The sequence below is a fragment of the Neodiprion virginianus genome, chromosome 4 (assembly GCF_021901495.1).
Source record: "Neodiprion virginianus isolate iyNeoVirg1 chromosome 4, iyNeoVirg1.1, whole genome shotgun sequence".
Lineage (NCBI taxonomy): Eukaryota > Metazoa > Arthropoda > Insecta > Hymenoptera > Diprionidae > Neodiprion > Neodiprion virginianus.
Window position 1 is genome coordinate 30,864,252 of NC_060880.1, and position 16,447 is coordinate 30,880,698.

The 16,447-nt window shown below is 35.8% G+C and overlaps 2 protein-coding genes and 2 long non-coding RNA genes across 8 annotated transcripts; 2 read left to right on the forward strand and 2 right to left on the reverse strand.

Moving 5' to 3' along the window:
- The first annotated feature begins 10 nt into the window (after positions 1 to 10).
- On the forward strand, positions 11 to 6,453 carry LOC124304085 (uncharacterized). Its single transcript, XR_006908052.1, has 2 exons — positions 11 to 322; positions 5,188 to 6,453. It is a non-coding gene; the product is annotated as an uncharacterized LOC124304085 (long non-coding RNA).
- LOC124304079 (sorting and assembly machinery component 50 homolog B) lies at positions 2,863 to 6,182 on the reverse strand. Of its 2 annotated transcripts, none has more exons than XM_046762070.1 (8): positions 6,042 to 6,182; positions 5,665 to 5,751; positions 4,918 to 5,004; positions 4,718 to 4,840; positions 4,273 to 4,487; positions 3,793 to 4,171; positions 3,366 to 3,660; positions 2,863 to 3,273 (listed from the first exon to the last, which is right to left on the reverse strand). In XM_046762070.1, exons 1-8 carry the CDS (start codon positions 6,060 to 6,062, stop codon positions 3,089 to 3,091), a joined length of 1,392 nt encoding a protein of 463 aa, XP_046618026.1. In that variant the 5' UTR covers positions 6,063 to 6,182; the 3' UTR covers positions 2,863 to 3,088. The 2 variants fall into 2 exon arrangements, with proteins under 2 accessions (XP_046618026.1, XP_046618025.1); XM_046762069.1 differs by having other exon boundaries at positions 4,622 to 4,840.
- A 271-nt stretch (positions 6,454 to 6,724) lies between the features above and the next one.
- Positions 6,725 to 14,081, reverse strand: LOC124304075 (anoctamin-1-like). Of its 4 annotated transcripts, none has more exons than XM_046762056.1 (11): positions 13,871 to 14,081; positions 13,057 to 13,347; positions 12,308 to 12,433; positions 11,639 to 12,118; positions 9,921 to 10,314; positions 9,497 to 9,729; positions 9,149 to 9,346; positions 8,466 to 8,895; positions 8,156 to 8,361; positions 7,796 to 8,077; positions 6,725 to 7,692 (listed from the first exon to the last, which is right to left on the reverse strand). In XM_046762056.1, the coding sequence occupies exons 2-11, from the start codon at positions 13,204 to 13,206 to the stop codon at positions 7,381 to 7,383; spliced, it is 2,811 nt and encodes a 936-aa protein (XP_046618012.1). In that variant the 5' UTR covers positions 13,207 to 13,347; positions 13,871 to 14,081; the 3' UTR covers positions 6,725 to 7,380. The 4 variants fall into 4 exon arrangements, with proteins under 4 accessions (XP_046618012.1, XP_046618010.1, XP_046618011.1 ...); XM_046762054.1 differs by having other exon boundaries at positions 13,057 to 13,423; XM_046762055.1 differs by having other exon boundaries at positions 13,057 to 13,423; positions 13,702 to 14,081.
- Positions 14,082 to 14,446: 365 nt separating this feature from the next.
- LOC124304086 (uncharacterized) lies at positions 14,447 to 15,445 on the forward strand. The gene is made up of 2 exons (XR_006908053.1): positions 14,447 to 14,742; positions 14,888 to 15,445. It is a non-coding gene; the product is annotated as an uncharacterized LOC124304086 (long non-coding RNA).
- Positions 15,446 to 16,447: the final 1,002 nt, after the last annotated feature.

Consider the following 16,447-nt stretch of genomic DNA (forward strand, 5'->3'; position numbering starts at 1 on the left):
CGACAACCTGCGTCCGTTCTCGGTGTTTCGCCAAAATTCTAGACGCATAGCCAAGTTTCGTGAACTTTACAATTTTCAAATACCACTGTGAAATAATTCTGTTTTATATTCACAAGATTGGAATAATTCCAGGAATAATTCATGTGAATCCGCTAGTCATAATTTGCTTAGGTTGCATCAGTGTGACGATATCTCGTCAACAAAAGAAAGTGCAGTTGACTCATTACTGCAAATATTGCATGTTAGTCGGGAACAAAGTTTGAAATTTTCGATAATCCGACTCTCGTCCCTCCGATCTTCGTCGCAAGCATTTAATTCCCACGTGAGCATTTACTACCGTTTCCTTATTATGAGCTGTAGTGTACTTTTTTTTTATTCAGCGTCCCTTGACTCAATCCTATTCATGAGCGAGAAATTCATCGTAATATATCGAGCTTCCGACACAAGATGCAAGTTCGGCGCACTTCACACAACTTACTTGATCAACAGAATAGTTTTAAACTTTTGAGTGAGTCAAACATACTGGCCGCCATCTCTGTTGGTCGATGGCAGAGTTGACCGGTGGTCAACGTAGGAACTTCTTCGCCCAAGAGCGTACATATATGCAAAATCATTTATGGTGCCTACGGGGTCCCAAATTTTTAGAATTTTTTTTTACGAGAACACGTGCTGAACATTAATTCTTTGATAGCAAAGACCGATTCAATCGTAATGAAGTACAGTTTTTTGCTTTTATTTCTGTAGTGTATTCTAGAACAAAGAACTTTATATTTTTTCTTTGCAATGGTCTGTAAAAAGAATAGTATTAACCAATCGATCCAAAAATTTTTTAAATAGAACAGAAGTACGCATTTATGTTTGTATCAAAGTATACAGGATAATTACTTGTCAATTTGTTTATTCCACTACATTTCTTGTAGAGATCACAGTCTTTTTCATAACTTATGATTATAAATAAATCTTATGATCATTGCCATGTCATGGTTACACAAATTTGTAACAAATATTTTCAAAAATGGTTCAACAAAAATATCATATATTATTAGGATGGTCTTTAAAAAGCCTGTCTTGAAAAGATCTCCAGATCGGTTCCAAAAAAAATTAAAAAATTTCTTGCATGATTGAAGATGAGCAAAAACACTCGGCGACAATGATCGGCCGCCAACTTCAAGTAATGACTAACGAGTGTGAATTGGGAATAATGACTGATTGATTTGTAATTAAGCTATAAATGATTTGTCTTTTTTTATCTTCAATATTCAAAGAATTTATCTGCCAAGGTTTGAATTGATTCAAGAATGTCACGCGCAAAGCTATGGCTTTTTCTTCATTTCCCCGCTATATTAAAAATAGTTCAAATACCCAATGTAATATGTCATTCTTACATCGATTTTTCATCGTCAGTGATTATTAGCGGTTTCTGCTCAAATTCGAAAAAATGATCTTTTTAAGCGTCACTCTGATAATTATACCAAACAATGCTACATCCTTTGCTTCTTGTACTGTCAAGCTAATGGCCGTCTGAAAATTAAGCGTGTACCCATCGCATCAATCGACCCTCAAAATCAGAGGTCCTGTAAAATAAGAAACAATTATTTTGAAAATTGCTTTCCAATATGTCGTATGAGTTGTAATTTGAGAAAATGAGATTCAGAAAATTATGTGCAACCTATCTGGTATGTCTATCTATCATCTAAAATGATCACAAAGATCTGTACACTCACTCCATCTCATCTCGTCCCATTTCCATATGTGCAGAGTATCACCTTTGGGGTTGTAGTCTTCCCACATTCCCACATCGCACCATTTTCAAGCTGTTATTGTACACATTCTGGACTCCCTCAAAATTGTCTCGCTGAATTCACTTCGTACAATTCTGTGCATTTTCAACTCAGTGCTTGGAGCCCTTGCCCGATTCATTTTGTGCCTTCCAAGCTGTGTTGTAGCCATCAAGGACCTCGTCTAGAAAATCACAAGGATACCTTCATTACGCTTCCACGGAAGCACTGCTGTTACACGCTATAGTGTAATTTTATGTAGCCTAACATTTTTTAGTCATAACACATAATATATGCAAATAAACTGTAATCTAAGCTTTTTTGGTTTTATTGCGTTTTTCATAGTTCAGTTCATATCGTAATTGGGACGATTAAAACAATTGCTTGTAGTTGAAATTTGATAGTCGGTTTCTTTTCCATCACAGAACTCAACTTTGAGTACAACTCTTGTGTGTTGAATTGCACAACAGCCCCACCGCATCGAGGGTAGTAAGAATTTTCTTTTCAGAAATGAATACGCTTTCCTCTGATGAACTTGCTGATGATAGCATTGTAGATTTTAACAGTGTTACTGGTAATATTGTACAGCAAACTCTCGGCATGCCAACCAAGTTGTGTAATCGCTTTAAAGATCCTGTCATACAAGATCCATCAGTCCTAGCTTGGCCAAAACTGGCACAATTTTTTCTTCGCCTTTTTTTGGAATACTACTTCACAAATGTTGATTTGATTATTTACACTCGTATAATTAAATTTTCTGATTAGATTTATGAACTATAACTGCAGTCACCTTAACCAGTTTTTCTTCCACTAGCTAACACATTTCACGATTCAAATGTAGTTTTCGTAATATTGGAGCTTAAATATGTGTGTAGAGTTTCTCGATGTCGAAGGTCAATAACGTCAAAAACAAATTTGAGTGGGTACCAATCACCAACTTTAGTCTCTTATCATACAATATACTATTTCTGCACTTCTGTAAGCAGTATCACATCGATTGATACTGTTATGCTCTTGAATCAAATGAAGAACTGAAAGAAAGCTGGGATGAAAAATTGAATATTGTAGATTCAAAATAACAATATTTCAATAACTATAGCATGTGTATTTTAAAAACTATACAGACAGAATTGTGGAAAACTTGAGGATCGGTAAAGTTACACTATGTAGTATGTTACGATGATTCGCCTCATGATTGACGTAAATACAGAAGTTGCATTTGGGGAGTTTAAATGCTATATATTATTAACAATTCGCAACTCTATTTGCAGTATTAGAACACAGAGGCTTTAATTTTCTACTTATAACATCTAAAGATATTGCAATCCGATTCCAAGTTGGAACTGCTGTAGTACGTCACTCCGAACAAACAATAAGGGCATGATTAAATTTAATTCAACTCGAGCCACATTTCCCAGTTTCATCGCAATTCCGGCACCCGTTGTACATCGGACATTGTTTGTGAAGATCTTCAGATTCTCTGTCAAGTCGCGATCTGCAAGGCCCAATTGAATATCACGCATTAGTTGTTCTCTATCTTTGTTTTCTTCTTTGTAAGATAGTTTGTTCGTTTAGTATACAACTCACCAAATTTGAAGCTACAGTTAGTTAAATTACCACCATTGATAAAACCATGTAGCCTGAACAGATCACCAAAACTATTTCTGCCAGGCCTGAATGGTAGTGGGGTATAAAGATGGAGGGCCAGAGCCCAGTAAACATCACCACCGATAGAATTGCCTTCACAACGAGGCCCACACCCTCTCATATCGAATCCCCTGAGATTTAATGGACCTCCTAGGAAAAAGTTATCGCAAATGCTTATTTGCATGTCATTACTAATTCCTTGAAGCAATCCAGACTGGAACCCCAATTGGAAGGTCTAAAATGAACAGAAATTTCTTCTACATAAAATACAGTCAGAAACTAAGAGTTGCACACACTATTACATCAGTGTGATTGAACGACCAAATTGTTTGCTAACTAATTTAAAATTTAGTATGAAATTACGTACAGCAAATTCATGCGGCGACCAATTGCTCTGCATGACAAATTCGTTTTTAATAAAACCAATGTTTCCGCCAAGGCCAGCTACTTCAGTAGTGAACTGAATAAGAGAGCCAGTCGTTGGAAATATGAGACTATCCCTCTTGTCTATGCAACCAATATACCTCAGTGCCGATTTAAGGCTTGGTCCCGATTGTTCTCTAACACGAAATGTGACTTGCTTCGAGGCACTAATGTTTCTGTAAGTTCCCTCGTATTGCAAATTATGTTTCAAGGTACCTGTACCACCTCGATTGAGTGCTAAATCCAGCAGAAACCCTGTGTCACATTGTTTGTATCCAGACCAAGGCAGGTCGTTTGTGGTACTGAATACTGATGCCGTCAGACTGTGGAAAAGTAGAAAATTTTATGAGTTGACAGGTTTAAGCAGAAAATACTCTCAAAATATTGGGTATGACAATATTGTGCAATAAACAACTTCACTCACACTTTGTGTAGCCAACTGTCGACGAATGGTTTTACTGCAGATACACTGACATTTGTTGAACTTTTATTGCCATATGAGTATTCCATTTGTAGTCTTTCACCTCTGCCAAAAATGTTCGGTGCTCTTGCACCGATAATAATGGAGCCTTCATTGTTACCAACCATTGTGTTAATACCTCCCATTATACGCTTCATTTCACTCACAGTAAATGTTACCTGCATTAGAAGAAACCTTATATTATATTTCATTATTACTTTACGTATCGATTATTTAGAGACTTTTTTCTCAATTTCAATGTACTAAAAATTTATTATCTAAGAGATATGTTTAAATGCAGGAGTAGCCTTGCCTCAACACCTTCAGGAGTTGCATCAGAGCCTTTGCTAGTATCAATGTAAACTCCAATATTCCCAAAACAGCCAAGAGCATCAAGTTTTCCGCGAACCTTATGCGCTCGGACAATAACATCTTGGAAATCCTTAGCTTTGAACATCTCTGTCACCTGTGCTTTGACGATGTCATCTTTTGTTCTGACCAGACCATCTATGTGCACTTTATCCACTCGGGCCTGCAAAAACCAAATAAAGTATTAAATACTTGAAGAACAATTACTTCTACAGATGTGTCAAATAATTAGGTAATCACCCTGACTCTTTGAAGGTTTACTGGCTTACGTTCATCCAACGTTGGTTTTCTTGGTAATGCATCACGTTCTTGATCATAATAAGCTGACTGCAAATTAGAAGATAGTGACTTCATTCATTCAGAAATATCAAAATGCATTGTATCGTCCCAACAAGTAACTTCCACAACATAAAGCTATAAGTGTCGTTTTTATTAAATTTCCTTTGTAAACAGATAAGCAGCAACCAAGTTCAGACGGCCTAAGCAAAAGTTCCTGCTGGTAATCCACAGATGAACCAAAACCAAAGAAGGATGTCACAGTACAACGCTAAAAATTATGCAGAAGCACCTTCCCCCACATCCTGAGCTGATGAATGGGACCCCGCATCGGGACCTAGTAATTCCAAACCCCACAAGAAAAGTACCAGAAGACAGACTACCCAGTTCAAGACCTGGAAAGGGAAGAAAACTAATGCCCCTGAAAAATCAGCTCCTGAAAAGAAGATTTCTGACCCCGTAGAGATTACTCGCGGAATAACCAAAGCTAAGAAGGAAAACCTTCAAGATGAGACGCTTTGGCAGGATGGTCCATACGCTGCTACCCATCCATTAACTAGAATCTTTCCCAACGTTGGAATACCAGCACCACACATCGATGCTGGAGACCACGTCGTAGAACAAATCGCAGGAGGATTTGGAGTGTATGGAGTGAACAACCACAACGCATAAAGCTATAAAGCACAAAACATCACGATGTTAGCTACTCACATGTTCATAGTCTTTTCTATAATCTTCTCGTTTTTGATCAGTTCGATTATGTGATGTTGTTCCAAACTCGCGAGGCGCCTGTGGCTCCTATAATCAGCAAACATAAGAAAAATTCGTTATTTACAAATCAGTATTAGTCACTTTTAGAGATAAAAGTATTAAACCCAGCTTGCACTGTTGATGGGTTAAGATAAATTTCATTATATTTTACGAACAAATATGAAAATGACAACAGTTGAATCATATGGCGATGTTATTTTGGGATCAAAAGCATGAGGATCACGGGATATTGTTAGAGATTACGTTAACGGCATCATCTACAATTCGCATTGAGTACAGAAATGCTAGGTTATCCCATTCAAGGTTTGAATTCTCACCTTCGCGAGCACTGTCCCCATTGTCTCTTTAATAGAAGATCTTGTACGAAATTCTCTTGAGTCAGGCTCTCATGCCGAATTTGGTTGTTGAAATTAAGCGTAAATTTTTTTACTACTTTTACGCTGATGAAAATTTTGCGTCAAATGGGATTGTGGTGAACAAACGAGAACAGCCGGCACGCTGTTGCCAACTTATAAGTATATGATAGAGAATTTACTTTATTCACATACAACGTGTTATACCTATCTCTGGCCCTACGTTATGAATTTTTTTTTCTTTAACTGTAATCGTGATTGACATACACGTGCCTATGGTAATATGAAAAAATTGTAGACTTTTTTATTTCAACGTGAACATGCTGATGCTATGGCGAAATCAAAGATCTTTTTAATAAAGATAGCCATGAATGAATTTGTCTTATTGCTTTATTGATATCAATAATTTTTTTAATTAAAATTCGTTACATATCATTACATATATGTTATATGTATATCGAACGGAACTTTCTAGATCCTGGAATACATTGCAAAAAATATATTCCTCTCTTGTGCACATATTAAGTAACTTATTCATATAATGATGAATACCGCGTATAAAAATTACATTCATTTGCCTGGATGTAGAATTTAATTTATCTTTGAATTTGGCTATTAAGTAGAAATTTGCGATCAAACTCTTAATCTTCATTTTTAATTAATCATATTTAATTAAAATTTACCTTTGTAAATAGTGTAACAATTCATTGTATATACATAAATCTATTAGTCAACGTTCACTCATAACGTCTTATTGTTAGATATGTGAGACTGTTGCAATAACAATGGCAGTTGACTCAATTATGCTGAGAAAAAACGAAATTCGTTCTAAGTAAATAACAATTTTTAGTAGTCGTGGGTGTAGCAGGTATGAATATAAATTTAAATCAAAACAAGTAATCCCTACTGCATTTTTTGTGTATGTGCAAAATGAACACTGCAGTAAATTATAGTTTTTTACAAGTGTTACGCCCCAGCCTGCTGCTCAGAGCCTAACACATGAATCGTTTCTAAGTACGTATAAATCGGCTATAAATGCAAGTATTTCTAGACAACGGCAGTGACAATATCTAAAAATACTCAGGGATCCTCAAATATTCAAATATTAACAACTTGTAGCGATATGTTTCATTAGGTTGCAACAGGAATACATGTTCCGACCTCCTAATGAGATTTCCAGCAGTATGACTTCTTGTTGCATATTCCTAATTTGGCTATTCGAAAAATTAAATATTTTTCATTTTTCAGAGCAGTATTTGTTTAGAAGTGAAAACGGGAGAAATCTTCTGTTTATAACCAGTTATTACATTGACCCATCAGTGCCCGTGTAATGTACTCCAGGTGCACCAACTGGGCTACCGTGAATTTCCAAATCCAATTCTGCATTTGATAGTGATTTCTGCATAACCCGATCCAATCTTTGCATTGTCACAGTATTTGAATTACTTTGAGAAATATTTTCAACAGTACGACACGGTCCACATACACGTAATGTCTCTTGCTTGATTATTATTTCATTTGTAATGTAGGCTTCGCGTCGAATTTGATCTTGTAACGTCTGAGACATGTTTGGAATACACCAGCGCACCAGAATCATCACCAAAGCCACTATATTCTAAAAACATTTTCCAGTATTAGCGATAAGTTAACTTGCGGACAATCACTACTAGGTCCTTGAATTTTTCAAATCAAATTATAGGTAAGTAAATATCAGGTACCTCGAATACTACAACAAACGCTAGTCTTGCAGCAAGGATATGCCAATACATAATGGTGTGTTTGTAATCACCCGATTCAGCCTCTCTGTAGTCGGGGTACCAACAAATTTTAATCGGTTCAGTATCATTTTGTATTTGTGGACTGTAATCCTGTTTAAAGTGGCTAGTATTGAATTTGGACAGTGAATTTTCAAGAAACCCTTCCAAGGAACTTGAATTCGAATAAGCCTTCATATAAACCAGACGTGGAATGAAGTTAGAAGTGAAAGCTATAATGAAACCCTGAAATGGAATTATCGTAAATCAGTGCAGCTGTAGCAAAAAGAAACATAGTTTATCTACATAAATGATTATACTTACATTGGTGATTACTGACAATTTAGAAATAACATCAAGTATTCTAAACCAAACACCAATATCTCTAACTCGCTGTCCAACAGGCCTTCTGAACATAATCAGTAGCTTTTTAGCATCGAATCTCATCTCAAATATGTTGTTGATAAGCGCAAAAAATGGCGCCAGAGGAAAAGCAGCAACGAAAATTGTTACAAATCCATACTGTAACACTTTTCCGATTTTTTTTTTTCAATTTTTTACGCTTGCATACAAATATAACTGTGTTTTCAAAATGACTATGCCAGTTAATCAAAATATAACGCAGGAAACTTACCCATTTCTAAATATTCGCGGAATAAGCTCCTGGGACCCCATTCGACTAGTTTATAATCCTTGACCCACTGAAGGTTTATTCGAGACATTGATTTTTCTTTATTTCTATCTTTTTCTCTTCCAACATGAACCTTCACAGTATTTAACCACTTATAAAATAATGGAAAAACCATTTCTAAGATAGTGTTTAGTGTTTGTTTTCCAATCATGATGATGATTAATTGTATGGATAATTCTAATAAACATCCACCAGGTCCACATTCTTCCTGACGTAATGTAAAGAACCGGATATATTTACTTGGATATCCAACAAACTTACCTTTAAAAAAGGCAATGTAAAATATGGAAGCGTAATAATTGACAAATTGTAGCAGGTATATCTTCAGAGTCAAACTGTCATCGAATTCTGTTTGTGTACGAAGGAGTTCGATCTATAAAAGTAAAAAAAGAAGTTTCATTAGTTTGAAGGAGCAAAAGATTAATTGCCATGGTAGCTATTATGGCGATCCATTATCAACTATACACATCTCTAATTTCTAATGGCCCCTCTAGCCTTGAAATATGAGGTCTCAAAAATCTTAAAGTTCTATTGCTTATACATCAGGAAACTAGTAAGGTATTATCCAAAAATATTATCTTATAAAAGTGTGTACATGTACCATCATGATTCACTAGTTATATTACCTCTGTTAGATACTCTGCTAACCGAATGTATATTGAGTTAAGGATAACTATGCAGCACAAGTTAAGGCATGCAGCAGTCACAGTAGTAAATAATATGGCATAACTTGTCACTATAGTATCCTTGTAAAAACTTAGAACTGCTAAAACCGATATTCTGTAGAGTATAACAGCTAGAACTGTAACCACAGCAACAGCTATCTGTAAAGATGCAAATTTTCAATATGAGTTACTGGGTAACTGCATAATAATTGCGTCTTCGACAGCTAACAATGTAATGATAGTAGGCTTTTTGCTACTTTAAAACTGTTCTAGTTTTAAAAATCTGCTGATACCCAAGTTTCAACACACCAACAGTAACACAACGGAGGAACTAAAGATGATTGCCGGTAACTTCATTTTCCAGAACGAAAGATGAGGCTCTGATGCATCTGTAATGACATGTGTACGCTGTTTTTTCACATGCGCAAGTCGAGCCAAATATTGTGGTCGAGGGTGTTCTTCTTTAATATCAAACCTGGTAAGATCCCAGCGATGAGTTATTTCGGCAGAATATCGTTTCCACAACTCCAAAAACATTGTAGCTAGAAGGAATGACAGTGCTGTGATATTTTTCAAAACTAGTACTGCGCACGCTATCTCAAAACCAGTGAGAAAATTGATTTTTTGCTTTCATGGCCGATAACAAAATTAAAAAAGTTGTAGTCAAAAGTTTGATTATTTGCAGCGTGAAAGGAAATTCAATGAGAGAAATTAATTTATTTTGTAAACTCACCCCAGAAGGACATAAATACAGCAAAAAAAACTGTAGCTGAATTATCAAACAGGTACGTGACTCGCGCATGAAAGCATGTATCTTTGAGATCCCAGTAGTCACAAAGTTTATCGCATAATGGACACATTTTCAGTGACAAATTGCCAGAGCAAATATCTTCACTCGGTTTGTTGGAATATAATGTGAGACAACTGTAGAGGAAGCAAAGTAAGCCAACTATGCTGGCTGGGATTAACATTTGCGTATAGAAACCTAGCCAGGCAAAATACAGGCCGATTTTAATGCCAAAGTAGTCTTTCACGTAATCTAGTGGCTGCCGGTGCAAACATTTCTTGACACTCGCCCATTCTGTGTATAAAAGACTTCGCATACATTCCAACTTGTAAGGATCACCCTGTAAAAAAACACACGATAAATTACATTCTTACAACTCGATATCTGAATTGTGAATTACACAAGTTATATTTTGCAGAATTTTGCCACTCGGGGTTGCATCAGATTTAACAATTCTCTGATTAGTTTGTACTATATTGTTTCGAATTTTGAATCCTAAAGTGTGGGCAAAAATTATACCATAACATGAAAGCTTCCATCGAAAAATTATAACAGTTTCATTTAAATACAACCCTTTACATTGGGTCTTGCATCTGTTTTTCCAACACCTTTCACTTAATACCTGGATTAAATACTGGCAGGTGACCATTTTAACAGGTGCGTAATATCCATTTCCGTATAGTTCAAAACAACCTGTTATTCTAACACTTCAGAATTGAATTTGACACAATAGGTAAAACCTGTTATCCCCAAATATATCTGTCTTTAGGGGTAACACCACTGTAAAAGCCTAAAAAATGCACCATTTTTTTTTATGGATGGAAGAAAAGGTAATAAGATAATAAAATTTGAGAAAGTTATTAGGCATATATTTAAGTATAATAGAAAAAATTATTAACAACAGATATTAAAAAATGGTGACACTGGAGCTATTCTCGCGAGACATGTGGTATGCAATGTAACTCGTGCAAATTTGAATTCGGAAAAAAAAATCACCTAATATACATATCAATAGCTACAGAAATGTGTAGGGGATTTCCGATAACTTAATTTTAACATTATTTATTAGCAAATAAGTGCCTTTTCTTTTGTCGGAAATTGAACATTTTCATTCAAATACTCGCCAATTATACAAAAATCAATATTTTGAAAATTCCTTACGCATTTCTCCAGCTTTTTTTTTGTTTTAGTTTCAAATTTGCACCAGTTACACTGCGTGCTGCAGAATTCAACACATCTCACAAGAATGTCTCCAGTGTCGCCATTTTTTAAGATTTGTTGATAATAATTTTTTATAATATACTGAAATATATGCCTAATAACTTCCTTAAATATTATTATCTTATTACCTTCTCTTCTACCCAAAAAAGTGATCAAGAAAGCGCTTTTCTTTAGTTTTTACAGTGGTGTTATCCCTTAAAACAGTGTAAAGAAAGTTAATATTCTCACAAACAGATATGAAATACGTATTTGGTGTTCTGAATTTTTTAATGACAAATTTGTAGTGCAACTTAAAACATAAAAGTGAGGGTGAAGGTAACATAGTATCATAGTATGTATAAACCATAATCAACTTGCTATTAAAAAAAATGCTTACAAGTAAAATTTTTTGAATAATGAATATATTAAAGTGTAATGAAAACCTGTTGAAAGTTTCTACTCACATCATGTAAAGGATAGGCAGCCACGTATGCGTTTTCCGCAATTAATCTGTCGATCCCGAATGCAAAATCATTTTCCTTATCCTCTGTATATGTTGTCCTATCTAATATAAAATGAACAATTCGCGAACGTGTTCCTGGGCTAAAAAACTCAGGGATGTCCGAATCAAATAAGTACTCTTTGTCTCTACTATAAACCGCTGTGAACTGATGCTTCATTGTTGGAAATATCGTTTGGTTCACGTCAAACTTGCTTAAAAGACGTCTAAAGAATGAATTCACTTCCTTAACTATGATATTAGTAGAGGTTTCAGATGGACGAAATCCGGCCACATTCTTCATTGGCATTCTCAATTTCAATATCTCTGCATAACGGCGCAAAACTTCTATAGGAGCGTGAATCTTAATGAAGTTTAACCCGTTAGGCTCGGGTTTTTCATATTCAAGTTTTAGACCCTCGTGTTCCAGGTTTTCCTCAAATATCTGAAACCATATATATATAGTTGTTGTATTCAATTATTAGCTCCCAATACAGTTGCTTCATATGATAAAATAACTGTTTTGATATCGTGAATGATTACCAGTGTTGAATTCAAGAGATTGAATCCTGAACACATTCTTTTCTAATTCAAGTACATTTATCCATGTTTGACTATGGCTAAGTTAACATACCCTACGCATTTCCACACTTTTGTAAGTGATTGCTTCTTCATTATGTTCATCCCAGACAAGTACAAAGTCAATTGTACATTGCCCATCACGAAAACACAAACTTCGTGTTTCGACATAGTGTGAATTCTGCAGAAAATAGTAGTATTTTAGATTTTCGATCATTTCAACATTACAAAAAACTAGTTTATTTTATTTGACACTGAGACTAACCATTTTGCAATTAATAGCTGTTTCTGATTTGTTATCATGCAAGTTTTCGGTAATATTACTTCTTATCAACACAATTGCATGAGCTTATGACCTTTTAGCACCAATAAAGCAAAAATTTAGTGGCAAGCATTAGTAGCCAAATGCTTGCATTGTCCAGAACAGAAAAAAAATAACCAGTGAGGCCTGGCAATCAAAATTTTCTTAAATTCTTTTATGAAAAGATAATACTGTTATAGATTCATGTATGACAACTGTGTTAAATTATACTATTTAAGCCAAGTTCAGTGATTCTGGAACCAACTATGAGCGTTCGCCTCAACGTCATTTGTGACTTCCTTTACTTATCACAAATTTTATCAAGGAAACTCAAAATTCAATAGTGTGAAAGGACAATATTAACAGATATTTGATTTATTTGCTATCACAAAAGTCAGGGAATTTTGCAACCACGAAATATTATTATTCGAGAAGCAAATTCATTTGGAACTTCTTCTTGCTGAGAACAAGTATCGATCCATTCCTTGCATTTTCACACTTACCGATCTACATCCTCTTCTTGCTTCATCATCTTTAATTTGATCATATTTATCACTGCTTATCCTAGGCTCTATAGATCTTGCAGTTAATGAATCTCCACTACTACAGGAATGCACGCTCCTAGTTGACATGGCACTCTCTACGCTGTTCATACTTATAGCACTTCCAAACAATGTCCCAGAAACGTTTTGATATAAAGTTAACTGGGAAATGCGGTCGAGGTTTGAATGCGCTGAGCAATAAACGCTTGGCTGGGAATAGCTACATGTATGGCTGAAGCCGCAGCTGTGGCGCTGTGTCAGATTTACACTTTCTTCATCTTCCTCCATTTTTAGTTTGAACAATCAAGCCTTGCAGACTCTAGCACAACTTTTACAAAAATAAAGGAAATAACAACGTAAGAAGCATGCTAATGAAAATATTCAATTATATAACATACGTAACTGAAACTATCGTAGCTACTCCGGTTTCTCTTTAACTCAGGAGGTATTCTAAAATACAGTTTTCAAACGAAAATATCATTGATAAATATGCACATCAACGACATTGCACATGCATTTACGAAAGTCCAATGTATTTAAACATTGTTGATTGTACAAACACATTAAAAAACTGTAATGTCAGAGTTCTTAATCGTTAATTATTACATTCTTATCATAGCGGTCGCGAGCGTATCGCAGACCAGTAAATTATAATTGCAGTGGAATAGGGTCAACTTGTCGGAAATATATAAAAAATATTTAAAAATCAACGTAAAACTTTATTACTGATGCAAACATTTACAATACCAAAAATTAGAATAGCAGCGATCGTTACCTGAATATCGGTTATATTGACGTGAAACACAGTGACGATCGATCAAGAGTAAACATGCAGCATCATTTTAGAGTATCAGGTAAATAATAAAAATAAAAGTGTCAGTTTAATCTATTGGTCACCGTCGATTCATCGTAGATGTCCCTGCCTAAGATAGCTCCATCATGTCGCGGGATGCGGCAAATTTCTCTGTTTATTAAGGACACTACCGCTGACCAACCACGCATGCGTGTCATCCGTCGTCTGCTAGGATCACAGATGCATTTGAAATTGCGAAAGAACTTGCAAGAGCCGTGTGTTTATTTTATGAACGCTTAGGGGTTAATTTATCCGAACGATTGTAGTATGGATCCGATTAAGCTAAGACGTGAGATGTAAATGTGTAAGCCCGCAATCTCTATAGCTATGTCGTAGAGGAAATTAATCATACAAAAATGTTTGTACAAATCGAGTCTTCCCCGCTTCAATTGCTGTATTAAATAATACATATTGTACGTTTGCAGAATGATTATGTGAATAAGTACGTAGGTGATGAGAGCGTGGCATTAAAGCTGTGCTCATCGTCACTCCCCCCTCAGTCATGGGCTGGTACTTTGTATGTATGTACATTGCGTATGGATATACGTGATGCTGTGTAGCATGTGCCGAATGCACGTCCGTCTGCCGCAAAGGGGCAGAATTGGGGGCGGTAAAGAGTGAGCAGGTGTGCCCGATGCGATGTTAACCTTGAAATGCCCAAACGACGCTACTACGACGATAATATTGTACTGTATCGACAATTAAATATTAGTTGGATTGACTTCAGGAAATACTTTTCTTACACTATTGATAATCCGGTCATAATGTATGTATTCGGTTCGAATTTCAGTAAGGTAAGTGTACCAGTTATTGATTTGTTTGGACCAAATTATTGAACCTTTTATTTTCCAAAATTATAAATTTACGGCACCAATTGTTAATTTCTCGATGACCAAAACCAATTGCTCGAGAGTTAGAGACTGCAAATTTATTTTTTAGGTTATTTTGAAACTAAGGATCAAACAGATACAACCAAAAAAAGCCAATAATTGGGACAAAGCATGGGACAGAATCAATAACTGAGACCTCGAATGTTTTAGAAGATGTAGGTACTACGTTAGAGGTTGGTCGTTGCAGCCCGGAAAGTTTAAAAGGACGATGCAGCTGTTGGGCGCCTTTACGACTGCTAAACCTTCATGAAATTAAAATTCGGTACAATCGTTTACTATATTTAGCAGTTATGTACGGAAATATTTTGGAAAATAACTTGTACTGCAATAAAAACCGAGACTTAAGTATATATATATTCGGGCGACTGACCCTTGAGGTGGGCTTTTAAACTTTTCTTACAAAAATTGTACGGGCTTATGTATGTGCAGAAGCACTATACAAGTCGAACTTCTCAATGTATATAAATGCATTCTGATTAGGGTGAAATAATCTTATAGATTCAATTAGCCTACTTAACACCTAGGTATTTAAACTTTAATACCCAAACTGCGACCTGTATTAAAAGTAAAACTATGAATGGAAAATTTAATAAAAAGATGAAACATTCGAATGTATAATAAGTGTACCCAAAAAAGTTTACCCACGAAACGTAAGTAAAAGTGACTCGACGGAGAATTGTGAGCTAAATCAATACGCGATTTTGAATATTTTTTACATCACTCTTCACCTTCGAGAACCTTTTGAAAAGTATTTACGACGCAATTGTGCACAGATACGGTACATATAAGCGTCTGTAAGTGTGTGCGTTACGAATAGTGTGCACGTGCATTTCTCTTCTTGTCGTTTTTTTTTTTACTATTTACTGCGATAACAGCAAGCACCAAAAATATACGAAGCTCCGCCTACTTGAACCCCTCCCGCGCGCCCTTCAGGGGAAAGGAAGATCTTACGACTTACGCATGCTACAGGTTGTAGCACAACGTAAACTGCAGCTGTCCCGGCTCGACGAGCCGAATTCTTTTATTGCCCGAGGCCCACGAGGTGGAAAACGGTAGATCTTCCTATTCTCCATCGTCGTTCGTTCCTTAACAAAGGCTATTTCCATGTGTAGAAATAGTATTATAAGGAATATAAAAGATGATGTATAATACATTCAGCGTTCTGTAGCAACTCCGGCCAACTTGTGCAGCTTGGCGAAAATTGTCGGAGTCGTCAATGATTCATTGAATTCAAGGCTGAATTCTAACCGAAAAATGTATAATAACAGGATAGACAAATCGAGGTTCAACAAGGATTATTTGCATTTAAAATCGGTTGAGACTAACGTACTTTACGTAAACGTAAATAAGCGATAGCAAATATAATTCGCTCTACGCAAGTGCAGCGAATAAAATCGACCGTAAATATGATTTTAGCTTAGAGCATACACCAATTTTAGTCAGCTAGGAGATTTTCTCCATTATGGAATATGGGGATGAGTTTTTTCGTACCAGGCGAATCGCGTCAGGAACAAAGATACCGCAACATCTTTTGTTGGGTAGGGATCATGTCGGAAACGGGATGCCCTAAGTCCCGAAAAATAAAAGACACAGATGACGCCACGGTTCG